General features: G+C 39.9%; 1 protein-coding gene across 1 annotated transcript in view; it reads left to right on the top strand.

Annotated features, from left to right (window-relative positions):
- The window catches only part of AKNA (AT-hook transcription factor), an 865,316-nt gene that overhangs the window by 387,885 nt on the left and 462,513 nt on the right, over positions 1 to 14,918 (top strand). Inside the window, exon 4 of the mRNA XM_044058163.1 lies at positions 12,739 to 12,813. Coding sequence (XP_043914098.1) covers positions 12,739 to 12,813 — 75 coding nt within the window. The remainder of the gene's footprint in view (positions 1 to 12,738; positions 12,814 to 14,918) is intronic.

Here is a 14,918-nt window from a genome sequence, read left to right as displayed (position 1 = left end):
GAATGAGCCAGGTGTATTTACAGATATTCTAGTTTGTTTAATATTGTTAATTATTGTATTTATCGTTTCATTGATTGGTATTATGTTTTATATATATATGTCTTTTGATTGGTTATTCAGCTGGGTTGTTAGCACATTTTCATTGGAATCCAGAGAAAACTTCAGTAATACCTATATGATAATAGTCTTGTATAAATTCACATAGGAAATGAGGTACATTACAACTTTCATATTAGAGTATGTTTATACCAGTTGTATATTAGTGGGTAACAGCTAGTAGAATCCCTTTAAATCAAAAACATTAAAAACAATTTGTTGGAGAATCCCAATATGATGAATTTGTGCATATCAACAATTCAAGTGGCATCAAATACTGTGTCTAATTAATCTAAACATCTTCTGCTACATCAACAGGATAGTTTGAAGGGACTGGTATATCTCACAGAGGGATACCACTCTTGAACAATCTCCCATCCATGAAGTTCATTCCTGTCCATATTCAAGCTCAACTTGCATCTTTAGTTGAAATCTCGGGCGATTTTCCACAGGACTGCCCTAATGCTATTATGCAGCTCTAAATGCTTTTTTTTTCCTATGTGGCCCCCTCAGATTATTTCTGGTATGATTCCTGTTGTCATTAGGGGTAATATGTAATTACTCGACATCGTTGGGTAATGATCCTCTAACCAAATAGGATGGGTTTAATTTAAGCACAAAAAAAATAAATTAGCTAGGTTAAAATTGCCTGCTGGGGCAGCTAGCCTAGTACTGACCTGAAAACATTGCTGAAGAAGGAGCGTTACTTACAGATAGCATGGCAGTTTTGTGGTTTGGGTAACATATTCACATATACAGTTATACACCAGTTATATACTTGATCAGCAGTGTCTTTTATTGTTCAAATACATCAATGCCAGTAAAGGAAGTAGATATGGCGGTGTTGTATGTTAAAAGCAATATTGATATACACACACTGAGTGATATGTTTAGCCCTTATTTATTATTTACTCTAGGTATTTGGAGATGAAAACTTGTATCTGATTCTATGTAATGTTGTATTCTAAAACTGGATAACAGATGCTGTTTTTACAGTGGCAACATAATGTGAAGGTTTATTGATGAACTGAGATCATGGATAACCTCAGATTCCTATGAAATATGAAGTGCAGTAAGCTGAAGTAAGTTTTTCTGTGATAAGAGCTTGAATGATTAGAAAAGAAATGAGACATGCAGTATTTTTCCCAGCTGCCAAGATTTTTTAAAACAAAATTTTTTTTCTACTGTCTTGTGGGAGGATTATCACAAACTGCCCAAGCCAAGTATGCAGAAGCTGAAACTGAATTGATCGTTGAGGTTAGAAGCAAGGTAGGAAACTGCAAATCCTTATCCATTAAACGGTTTTATGAATAAATGTTCTGTTTCTCATTATTTCATGTGTCAGTGGGAAAGAAAAGTGATGGTGGAACATGGTGGTGCCCTTTGGGTTAAAGAAATAGCAGACCCAGTAAGATAAAAGGATGATTATTATATGTGTAGTGGGTTTAAAGTAGTAATGGTGTGGTAAGCTGGATCACAGTTTGACAAGTGACTTAATCAGGTGGATCAGATGCTGAAGGTAATTACTACCATTTGGAAGTATTGGTTTATATGACATGTCCATTGGATGAGCAGCTACACATTCAAACTGTTTTATTAGTGTTTGATCCTGTGGCCTGAACAGGGTATATGTTTGATTAGTAAAAGAAATGCTTCATTTTAGGATAGTAAAGAAAAACAGTGACTAGTAAGAAACGATCCTGATAATAAGGTTGTAGGGAGGTTCAGATCTGGATGAACCTTTTCGGGTTTATATGCTTGTGACAGTAAACAATTTAGAAAAGAGAAGGTAAGGATGACAAGTTGGAGTATTTTTCATATATTAAGCCCATGTCTTCTTTTCGCTCCGTCTTTATTAAATTATCAGTTGACATAGGCAATCATACTACTTTTGATGATTAGGAACTACTATGGATGTTTCTGATCTACCAATTCATCACTGAATAGCAGGGTTGTTGAGTACATTAACTGTTCTGTCTGTTTGCCCGTTCACAATTCATTATTTGTTTTGTCATATTAAATGTCATATAGCTATTTAAGGTATTCCTTTCTCTGTTTACTATAATTGTTTTATTTTGCTTAATATTTGTGACCTTAAGTCATAACTTCACTTCCCACCATTGTCGGTTGTTTATTTTGCTTGTTAGTCAGGGTCCTGGGTGAAAAAGTCTTCAGACCAGTTCAGTTATCAGCAATCCAATAAAAATAAAAGCATCTTCCCATCCTCCTTACACTTATATATATACACACACACACACACACACACACACACACACACACACACACACACACACACACACACACACACACACACACACAGTCACACCTATATATGATGCTTGGCTGCCACGAGTAAGTCTGAGGGGGATTTGTAACATAAGTGAACTAACATGTTTGGTTATGTGCAACAGAGCATAATAAAGTAGACCATGCTTTATTTCTAATATGTTAGTTCATCTGTACAAAGTGTGTTGACGCAAAGGCACTTCTCTGGGGTATTCTCCATTTTCTAATACCATGGGCGTGTTCCACAGCTTTTCAAAGTCCTGCATTAAGTTATTTAATGTAGTACCCATAGTGTGTTGTACTTTTTCGCGCTTTGAACTGGCTGATAGGTTGATAGTTTAACGTTATACTATATCACATCTGTACATTTGGAGAACCAACTGATCTTTTTTAGCTGGAGAATAACTGCTGTGTTGAGTTTTGATCAGAGTTAAACCTTCGGCAGACGATAAGTGCTGTGACGAAACCACGAACCCGTCCTCGTTCTTGGACACTGGTTGTCTTACTGTGATTTTTCTGAAGAAAATGGAAGGTCACGAGCAATACTACATTCAACATGATAATGCCTCGGAATTACTCAAATGTCTAACATGTAATGTTGTGATCTGGTGCATACATGTATTTTGGAATGAAACAAAAATGTTCACTAGCTTTAGCAGGAATGCGTGGAGACGTGTCTGAGCTTTTGTATTCTTATATGGCATATCTAATAGTGTTTCCCAAAATAACTTACCAAATGAGAGAAAAAAAATACAGCCTTTGGTGTAAGAATTCAGTGTAATGCATTACTTCATGTAGTCTGAATGTGTGAACCTAGACTGGGCAACACATATGTTTTTTGGAATTTTTGAGGAAGAAGTGCCCTTAAACCCCAATGTTTTTTGTAACCCTAGTTACCCAGGCACATGCCTGTTGAGTAGATCTGTCACTGTTTTTGTATTGGAGGTACTGAATGCTGCAGGTTAGTACCTTCACCCCAGACACACACAACACACATGAACACAGAAAGTGCTGTTTTTACTACTTTACAAAATTAGTTTATAAACTACTGTTGGCGACGGATTATGGTGACTGTAGTGTTGATGACTCGCCGTTAAACTGTGCTACAGATGGTCTTGGTGGACTTTGGTAATGCTGGTGGGGCTACAAATAAACTTATTTTAACATTGCTTCTTAAATTGAAAAATGATGCTTTAATTCATATGCAAAAATATTGCCATGCATATTGTAGAGTAAGAGCTATTGTTTTATAATGTGATATTCTCCTCACAGACTATGATCTGAATAACTGTTATTTTAATGGAGCTTTTCTGCTTGAACTTTTACTTAAAAGGGCTATAGCCCTTTTTGGTCTATCTGATTAACAAATAATGAATGAGGAAGGAAGGAATATTTATGTAAGGTTATAGGATTGTACTGTTGCTTTAAATAGGTGAAATTATCATGGTCGATAGTGTAGCTTTGGTGGAGCCAAGAGAATTATGGCTTGGGTGCAAAGTGTTTGAGGGGCACAATGGCAGGCCATCATCCTGGAGGCCTCTTTAATTACATTACTGATACAAAGCCAGTATTACATTTGTGGAGCAAACCTGGGCACTGTATTGCTCCATGTGGGATTAAAATGTAAAGAGCAACATAGTAGTTTAAAAGTAACAAAAAATATATTTTTTAACTAAAACCCTGAGCACTTGTAGCGCTCCATGCAGGGTATAAGTATGACATGCTTTGCTACATTTGTAATATCAGTTTTCTAATTAAAAAGATTTTTTCAAACTAAAACCCTGAGTGCAGTAGAGCTCCATGCAGGCATGGGATATAAACTGTTTGATGCGTTTGTGGCATGCAGTTTGCTACGGTTGAAAACAGAAATATTCATTACTACAGTCTGAGGTTGGATGGTGAGGGCAGAACTGAAAACAGGACCTGAATAATTCTGACAGGAGTGTTTGTGTGTGTTGTGTGTGTTGTGTGTGTTTGTGTGTGTTGTGTGTGTGTTTGTGTGTGTTTTTTTGTGTTTGTGTGTGTTTGTGTGTGTTTGTGTTTGTTTGTGTTTTTTTGTGTGTGTTAGTGTGTGTTTGTGTGTGTTTGTGTGTGTTTGTGTGTGTTTATTGTGTGTTTGTGTGTTTGTGTGTGTGTGTTTGTGTGTGTGTGTGTGTGTGTGTGTGTGTGTGTGTGTGTGTGTGTGTGTGTGTGTTGTGTGCTCTTCACTTGAAGAGCTAGTGGGAACCCACTGGGTATTGTAGTGCTGGCCACAGGAAGCATCCTACAAGTCTTACAGAAGTCTGTTTTTCTTTTCTTTCTTCCTTTTTTCCTTGAGAGAGCTAGAAAAAGAGCTACTTCATGGAGCTAACAGAAGGCATGATTGAATAGCCGTGCTTCTGTCAATGAATTGTGTTTAAGTGGAGGATGTTTGCATGGTTAACAGAACCAGTTATGCAAATAAATCCTTTATAAGAACAAGGGATATACCCTAGAACCTTGTTTTAGAAGTCTACCCGCAGTAAGAAGGATTGCTGTAGATATTATGTGATGAATTGGGGACATATTCCTACTCAAGGAATACAGATGGGATACCTAATCTAGAAGGATATATATGATACAGACATTAATTCCTCCCAAAGTCAATTACTTGAATTTGTATGCAGAGTTCTATCTTTCTTTGCTTGACTGTGGGACTTTTAAAATAAATAAATTATTTTGTATGTTTTTCTTTTTGGCTGCCATTATAAGTTGTTTCATTTATCATATTGATTTGTATGAGAAAGAGCCTGCCCGCTCATTTTTTGATTGGCTTCATAATAAAGTTGGCTGCTTAGAAACTAGTATACTTTGCTTGCACACCAATATTCCAGTGTATAAATCACTGCCTTCAATTAAAAGTATATTAAAATATTTTGGCGGCTGGGACCAGATGAGCTCTACAAATGTCTAGTATAAACTCAATATAAAATATTTACTTTTCCAAGTTATAATTAGATTTTAATTACTTATTGGCGGCAGGTTTGGAGTCCTGCACACATGTAGCGGAGAGGGAGAACTGCTAGAAAAGTTCATTATAATCTTTGCTGCTATTTTCACATTTCTCTGAAAAGTGCTTACCTTACCATTGAAGTGATAAGTAATATTTTTTGTAACCATAGCGGTGCCCTTCATCAAATGGGATGGAATGCCAATGTCCCTAGACAAAGAAGTTCAGTAATTTTAAGTATTTTTGCGAAGCAACGGCGTTGTTCAGTTTTCCTTTAATGGCGCTGGAGGTTACCTCCATAACATTTGCTTTGACTTTAATTTTCCATGTAAATAAAACAATCCATTCCATCTCACAATTACTTGTGCTGGCCATGTGCAGCCGTATGCTGGAATTTTAATGCAAGTATTTTGTGTGAGAACTGGAGACCCAACTGATTTCTATCTGTGAGATGAAAAAATAAATGTAACTTAACAATTAGACATGAAAAGTAAATGCAAGGAGACCAGCATACGACTTTTACGTCCATGTTGTTTATTACAGACTGAGACTGAGCACCAAATGAACACTTATCACACCCACACAGTAACATTTATAAGTATTTCCTCAGAGCTCCTTAGAAAGCTATGTACACAACTTCATGCATATGTTTAACGAGCCTATTTTGCCAGTGTATTTTAGTGCCCACAGACATGCTTTCTACAGCAGTGTAACTTTCTGTACAATACAAAGTCTGTCTTGTTCATGTAAAGTTCAAAACCATTCGCATTAACTTTGGGAACTCAGGTGGCTGGGTTTCTAACAGCTTGTGATTTTTCCAGTTTTGGCGGTGGATCTTGACTAACAGATGGTTTCCTTTCCATCGTGCTCTTGCACAGGTCACGAAACAAGTGGAGGAACAATTCAGGCCAAAAAATTAAATAATTTTCAATGGCATATCTCAATGCAGTCACAGTTCCACACCCTGGTAGCTAGTTCTTTCAGGTATCCTTCTCCTTTACCATTAAAGATCTAGGTCTGGAATTGACCTGGATGCTCTTAATGTAAGACATCATTGGATCACGAGCTTGGACTAAAGGTGGAATTTTACATCAAAATATACTTCAAGGCTGGTCAGACGGGCAATACGCGAGATGTTCCATGTTCAAATCACCATAAGCCAAATCATTTCACTTCCTTACGACCTGGGTCCGATCTATGACCAGAAATCCATACCATGAATTTAAACAATAGAAACACGCTTCATCAACCCAATGCCATATTCGTGGAACTGAATTACCTCACGGTGGCTCTATATTACCAGGTCAAAACTTTAGTTACTCAAATACCTAGCTTATAAAAACCGTGAATGGTCAGAGATTTCCATGCAGGAAAAATTCCCTTACCCGTTATGTGAATATGCCATTTGTCAATATGAAACCAATCTCTGAGTTAGTATATTTGGTTAGGGAGGGTTGTGGGTGGCGAAACCCTCCACTTATTGGGTTTAAAGTTTTTTCATATGGCCAAGGCCAATTCTTCGCTATGTGAGGCTCAGCCATTGTGGTTTTGGTTCGATACTACCAGATCGATCTTTAGGTATTCGAGTAACTTCGCGATCTGGTAATATCGTTACCCTCGCGGTTTAATTGGGGTCTTATATGACCCAGATGTATATTCACAGAGATTCCTGGATTCTGTAAACCTAAACTCCACAGGACCAGGTATTAAATACACCAGCCAGGGGTTGCAATCATACTGGATCGAGATTTGCCCACTAATGTGGGAGGTACTGCACACCCCCTGCTGTGTCTGCTTTCCTGGTGGGTGGGACCACAAATGGTCTGCTGAGTAAAATAAAACTGGACCCCAGATAGGCCTGGGTATTCAGGAACTATTCTAGAGCAAGCCTCCTGCTATTAAGTGAGAACCTAGCAACATTTCAAGCCCTATAAAGCCTGAGAACACTGCTGCCTATGCAGGCACTCTAGAAACTTATGTACAAACATGTTAATAGCTGCATACAGGCGGCTAACCCATCGGAGAACTACAGAACAACTAAAGAATGGTGGAATCAAATCAGTGACGCAACAGGGGAAGAAAATCATGGCAAAAATTGGGGTGTGGCACCCAGCAGGATCTAAACACTCTTGTCAAACTAAACAAACCCTCTGAGGACAAATAAAGTCTGCAAGCCAAATCTGGAGTAAATTTAGCCTCCCAGACCAGAACTACCACCGTGCTGGTTATGTCTGCGGCCTCGAGCGGTATACAATTGTGTCCGGCTCGGTATGCGTGGGCCATCTATACTGAGCCAGAAGATGCTGCGCAAACCTGGCTGATAAATTCAGCTCAGCTTTTCCCCTCCCCTCAACCTTCCCCTCAGGTATCAAATGTAACCTACTATACTGGGGAATCTGTGACCATCATGTGTCTACAGTAGTGAAATTGTTCTGTGTTGCACAACCTTACTCACTGCGGCAAGGAGGTGGCATCTAGAATCAAAGAGGTGTTGTTCCACTGTATTTGGCATTCATCAAGACCTATCCTTGGTACAGTACTTGCCCCGGTATGTACCTAACCAGGTGTATCCAACAATTGGAACATATAGAGGTTCCTACTAAAGAATACAGGGCATAAGTAAAATGTCCTATGCAAACTGCCTCAAGGCCCTATCCATGTATTCTGTCTTGTACAGGTTTTGAGGGAGATCTATGCCTGGCATATAGAACGTACGTCAGACTCACTCTGATTGACCTCTTGCATATCCACAAAACATACTACCAAATTACCTGTTCCTAAGACTTGCACCTTGCCTGTCATATAAACCTGGGACCTGCTGGAGAAGATAGATATGTATCCCAGAGACTTCCTTATCTGGGGAACAACCTCCCCATCCACAGCAAACGAGGCTCCTCCCTAACCCAATTCAAGCGCAACTTGGACAATTGGATGGGAAAATGAAGTTATCCTTTTTGGCACCCTATACCTCTAATGGACACGGTAACCTCAAATGGTTCATCTCCCAGGCCAGCCTTATACTTATTAAAGGGTATCAGAACTTGGCAGCCAGACATTTGGGATACGTACAAACCCAAAGGCCCTTGTGGTCGTAGCCTAGTAAACACCCTATGAACCTTTGAACTTTCTTGAACTTAGGGTAATATTGGGCCTATTTTGTCCATAACAATTTCAGGAATCATGGACCCATTCAGTGGTATCCTAGACATACTGTGAATATTTTTTTCATTGAAGTACATGTTAAGTTATCTATCTACTTCCTTCATTCTTGCTTTCTGGTTGGTTGGAGCGATCTTGGGCTCCCAACTCAACTCATCTTCTAAAGCTTCGAGCTATACTAGCTGAGGTCTCCCCATATCCCATGATGCCTGGTACTAGAAACCAGATCTTGTTTGCCCTTCAGCTGCGAGGTTGCTGTCACTGGATCAAATTAATGCTCATTTTTATAATGTGTCTTTTCTGTCTTAAAACTAGTTAACTTAGCGTAGAAATTGCTCGTTAGAATGAATTTTGGTAATCGTGGTGTGTTCATGTAAATCCTTGTCTTTCCTCAAACTCGTCATTAGAGTTCCCTCCCCCCCTTTCTCTTTTCTCTTATGTTTCCGTTTAATTTGGGATAACCTTATATCTAAAAGGTGTCTGTTTTAAGTTTAACCTTTTTTTTTCTTCGTTCTCCTTTAAAAAACAAAAAAAAGTTAATTGGTTTTGCTATAGTTCAGTATAGTTTTTGTAGTGTAGTGGTTCTGGTAACTGTAGGGTTTTTACCGTAGTTTGTTACCTTAACCTTTTTATTATTAATGTTTTTCGCTGATTTTTCTTCTGGGATGTCCAGGATTCTAAGCCATCTGGATTCAAGAAGTGTGACTGGAGTGCTGTCGAAGATGTCTCTGACAGATGGTCACACTTCTTGTGTTATCAGTGTGTGCCTGCAGGACTTGTTCGATTGCCATGCGTTCGGTCAAGGTCCTGCAGGGCGCAAAACAAATAGATCTTGAGGGAGTCTACTTAAGCCCCAAATTCACGGTGAAAGCTCAGCCCGCCGCAAATCTCAAACCACCTAAACCTTGACTCCAGGATTCGGAGCGTCGTTGAAAAGCCATGCCATCCATCTCTGCATGGTTGGAACGATGTTCCTCCCTCTAATCGGCTCGGCGCCTGCAGAGCATCTGGAAGTCGAAAAAGGTCAAAAAGGTCCCCTTCTTTGGAGTCTAAGCGTTCGGCTCGTCGCCTCTGCTCCAGTCAGAGTGCCAAGTCACCCCTCATCACTTTTCGGTCCTCAAGACTTTTTGGGACCATGACTTGGAAAAGAGTGGTGGTCGTGGGCTACTAAAATGCAGGCCCTAGCCAAAATGTTGTCAACCCTCTCATCAGGTGTCTGCTCTGTCCCACAGCTGTAGAAATTCTTCATCAGACTCATTCTTTGAGCTCGGGCGGAGTTCGTTGGGGTTGAGTCGTGGAACCATCGGCTCAGACCACCTTCTCCTTCGGTTCGTCGGCTCCGATCCTTATGGTACTGACCCTGGAGGATCTGGATGCTGAGACTCCTTGGTTGGCTCCGGGGGCGGGTGGCGCCGGACCTTGTCCGACCCGCTCACCTCTTGGTGCTTGAGCTCAGGTAGCTCGGCTCCCATCTGCCTCCTGACACGTCTCTCGGTGCGGGGAGGGCTTCTGGTTTCTTGAGCCTGAGCCTTCTCTGCATCTGAGCAGGGATACCTTTGAGGTGTGATGAGGAGTGTGCTGTAGCCCCAGAGTCAGTCCGCGATCGACCCCATCGGCTCCTCCCTAGGGTGCCTAAATCAGCCTCTGCCCCCACTTCCAGACCCTAAGTGTATAGGGGATCCAGCACTCAGGACACCTTTGGGTATATCCTCTTCAGGACCTCCTGACCATTCAGAGGGAGCCACCTCACAAGAGAGGATAGCCACAGAGAGGAGCATGTTCCTCCCGAGTCTGTCACGTCGGATACCGACTTATAGAGTCAGAAGGGTCCCAAGATCCCCCTCTGAAGATGTCTCTTCCCGGACATCCTTGGTTCTTAGGCAGAGGGGAACTGGACTGCCTTCTGAGGGATGAGTCTGTGTTCTAGACGTGTTTGGATCCCAACCTTCCACCTCCTGGGTGTCTCCGCCTTTCGACCACTGATGTCTGTGGTGGCTCAGAGGCGTGGACAGCTCAGACCACAGTGGTACCAACCCTAGAAGACCGACCAAATTCATTTGCCGCCAGGACAAGCAGTTCTTGACCAAAAGGTGTCCCGTTGATGCCATGGTGGTAGCAGCAGCCACAAAAAGGAGTTGGCTGAGCTCCTTCATCTGTCCATCTAACGAGTCAGGACGATGGACAGATATAGGAAAGTGAATGTTCTCTTCCAGCGACCTTTTTCTATGCGGTCCCTAGTTACCTGTGCCCTTTACCCACCTTGGAGGATCTCCTGAAAGGTTGGAGATGCCCTCCAGTCCAACAACTGAGGGGGGGGGCCAGGCTAAGGCAGCCTCCCAGCTGGCGACTCTTGCTCAGTGGTAAACTCCTCCATGAGGCTCATTTCTTATGCAGCCGGTGGGCGAGACGCAGAGCACAGGCGTGGCCTAAGGAGCACTCTTGGATGTGGCTATGTAACTGGAACCTTTCAAGCGTCTTCACCAACACCTTTTGATGGTTCCTCTCTCTTTGGATCTGGGTGGTCTGCCACCAGGTGTGAGCAGGAAGGCAAGAACTCTCTCTGCCATAGGGTCAGTTTTCCTCCTTCAGACCATATGCCAGGGTCAGAAGAGTGGAAAGGTGTGGTTCAATCCCAGGGAGCCTGCTGGACACATGTGGTGAGTTTCCCTCAAGGCAGAGGAGGGAACAATATGAGCCTTACGCCCTCGTGGCAGAGTCCGCGAAAACCAGGGCAGCAGAAATCTTTTTCTCTGATAAGCACATGTAACACAACCTTTTAATGATTGGAAGGCATTGAGATGCACTGTATACATGTAACTTTATTCCTTTGCCCAGTAGCTGAACATCAGATTGCAGTGCAGTTGAATGCTGGTTAGTCAATAAGGAGGAGAGTTGCTCTATCTGAATAATAAATCTCCCCCTTGATTGGATGAATGAGCCAGGTGTATTTACAGATATTCTAGTTTGTTTAATATTGTTAATTATTGTATTTATCGTTTCATTGATTGGTATTATGTTTATATATATATATTTTGATTGGTTATTCAGCTGGGTTGTGGCACATTTTCATTGGAGATCCAGAGAGAAAAACTTCAGTAATACCTATATGATAATAGTCTTGTATAAATTTACACAAAATGAGGTACATTACAGCACCATGTTAAGTATGTTTATACCAGTTGTATATTAGTGGGCAACAGCTAGTAGAATCCTTTAAATCAAGCATTAAAACAATTTGTTGGAGAATCCCAATACTGATGAATTTAATGCATATCAGCAATTCAAGTGGCATCAGAAATACTGTGTCTAGTGATCTAAACATCTTCTGCTACATCAACAGGATAGTTTGAAGGGACTGGTATATCTCACAGAGGATACCACTCTTGAACAATCTCCCCATCCACATGAAGTTCATTCCTGTCCATATTCAAGCTCAACTTGCATCTTTGGTTGAAATCGGAACGTTTTCCACAGGACTGCCCCCTGTACTATTATGCAGCTCCTAAATGCTTTTTCCTATGCATGGCCCCCCTCAGATTATTTCTGGTATGATTCCTGTTGTCATTAGGGGTAATATGTAATTATCGACCATGCGTTGGGTAAAGCCAGTCTCTAACCAAATGGGATAGGTTTAATTTAAGCACAAAAAAAATAAATTAGCTAGGATTAAAATTGCCTGTAAGGGCAGCTAGCCTAGTACTGACCTATGAAAAACATTGCTGAAGAAGGAACGTGCCTGAATGGCATGGCAGTTTGTGGTTTGGGTAACATATTCACACATATACCAGTTATACACCAGTTATATACTTGATCAGCAGTGTCTTTTATTATTCAAATACATCAATGCAGTAAAGGAAGTAGATATGGCAGTGTTGTACATGTTAAAAGCAATATTGATATACACACTGAGTGATATGTTTAGCCCTTATTTATTATTTACTCCTGAGTATTTGGAGATGAAGAAGAAACTTGTATCTGATTCTATGTAATGTTGTATTCTAAAACTGGATAACAGATGCTGTTTTTACAGTGGCAGCATAGCCATTAGAAGGTTTGACGTGAACTGAGATCTTGGATAACCTCAATTCCTATGAAATATGAAGTGCAGTAGCTGAAGTAAGTTTTCTGTGATAAGAGCTTGAATGATTAGAAAGAAGTGAGACATGCTGCAGTATTTTTCCCAGCTGCCCAAGATTTTTTTAAACAAATTTTTTTCTACTGTCTTGTAGGAGGATTATCACAAACTGCTGACCAAGTATGCAGAAGCTGAGAACACAATTGATCGTTTGAGGTTAGAAGCAAAGGTAGGAAACTGCAAATCCTTATCCATTAAACAGTTTTTATGAATAAATGTTCTGTTTCTCATTATTTCCACATAAATTTAATAAACCGTATTGTGAGATTTATTTATTTTATTTAAATCTGTTTACCAGGTAGAACACTGATCAAACACTTAATTTGTAAGTAACCATCGAAGATTTGACACACAGAATATATTTACCGTTGCATAAATGGAAGCGAAAAGGTAGAACAGAGTTAAAGTAGGAAAAGAAAAAGTAGAAGTGGTGGAGACATGAGTGGTACTTGCTAGGTTAAGAAAGCTAACGGAGGCCAGTAAGATAAAAGGGATGATTACATTATATGTGTAGTGGGTTTAAAGTAGTAATGGTGTGGTAAGCTGAATCACAGTTTGACAAGTGACTTAATCAGGTGGATCAGATGCTGAAGGTAAAGGTACTACCATTTGGAGATATTGGTTTATATGACATGTCCATTGGATGGGCAGCTACATTCAAACTGTTTTATTAGTGTTTGATCTGTGGCCTGAACAGGGAGTACTTATGTTTGATTAGTAAAGAGGAAGTAACTCGTATTTTAGGACTAGTAAAGAAAAACAGTGACTAGTAGAGAGCAGTCTGATAATAAAGGTTTGTAGGGAGGGTTCAGATCTGGATAGACCTTTTCGGGTTATATGCTTGTGACAGTAAACAATTTAGAAAAGAGAAGGTAAGGATGACAAGTTGGAGTATTTTTCATATATGCATGCATGTCTTCTTTTAAACAAAATCTTTATTAAATTATCAGTTATGACATAGGCAATCATACTACTTTTGATGATTACAAGACTTCTGCTATGGATGTTTCTGATCTACCAATTCATCACTGAATAGCAGGGTTATTTGAGTACATTAACTGTTCTGTCTGTTTACTTGCCGTTCACAATTCATTATTTGTTTTGTCATATTAAATGTCATATAGCTATTTAAGGTATTCATTTCTCTGTTTTACTATAATTGTTTTTATTTGCTTAATATGTTGTGACCTTAAGTCATAACTACTTTACCATTTGTATCGGTGTTTATTTTGCTTGTTAGTCAGGGTCCTGGGTGAAAAAAGTCTTCAGACCAGTTCAGTTATCCAGCAATCCAATAAAAATAAAAACATCTTCCCATCCCTCCTTACACTTATATATATACACACACACACACACACACACACACACACACACACACACACACACACACACACACACACACACACACACAGTCACACCTATATATGATGCTTGACTGCCACAATCAGTCTGAGGGGGATTTGCTTAACATAAGTGAACTAACCATGTTTGGTTATGTGCAACAGAGCATAATAAAGTAGACCACATGCTTTATTTCTAATATGTTAGTTTCATCTGTACAAAAGTGTGTTGACATAAGGCACTTCTCTCTAGGGTATTCTCCATTTTCTAAATACCATGGACGTATTTCACAGCTTTTCAAAGTCCCTGCATGTTAAGTTATTTAATGCCAGTACCCTTAGTGTGTTGTACTTTTTCCTTTTGAACTGTGACATAGTAGAGTTGATAGTTTAGCATTATACTATATCACATCTGTACATTTTGGAGAACCAACTGATCTTTTTTTAGCTGGAGAATAAGCTGCTGTGTTGAGTTTTGATCAGAGGTTCAAACTAGAAACTGAACGATAAGTGCTGTGACGAAACCACAGACACTTCCTCATTCTTGGACACTGGTTGTCTTACTGTGATTTTTTTCTGAAGAAAATGGAAAGGTCACGGAAACGTACTACATTCAGCATGATAATGCCTACAATTACTCCAAATGTCTAACATGTAATGTTGTGATCACAGTGCATACATGTATTTTGGAATGAAACAAAAAATGTTCACTAGCTTTAGCAGGAATCGTGGAGAACTCAATGTCTGAGCTTTTGTATTCTTATGTATGGCATATCTAATAGTGTTTCCCAAAACAACTTGCCAAATGAGAAAAAAATACAGCCTTTGGTGTAAGAATTCAGTGTAATGCATTACTTCATAATAGTCTGAATGTGTGAACCTAGACTGAGCAGCACATATGTTTTTGGAATTTTTGGGGAAGAGTACACTTAAA

The sequence above is a fragment of the Protopterus annectens genome, chromosome 16.part0 (genome assembly GCF_019279795.1).
Source record: "Protopterus annectens isolate FY-2018-M chromosome 16.part0, PAN1.0, whole genome shotgun sequence".
NCBI lineage: Eukaryota > Metazoa > Chordata > Ceratodontiformes > Protopteridae > Protopterus > Protopterus annectens.
Note: the sequence above shows the minus strand (reverse complement) of the source record. Positions and strands in the feature narration are given on the sequence as shown.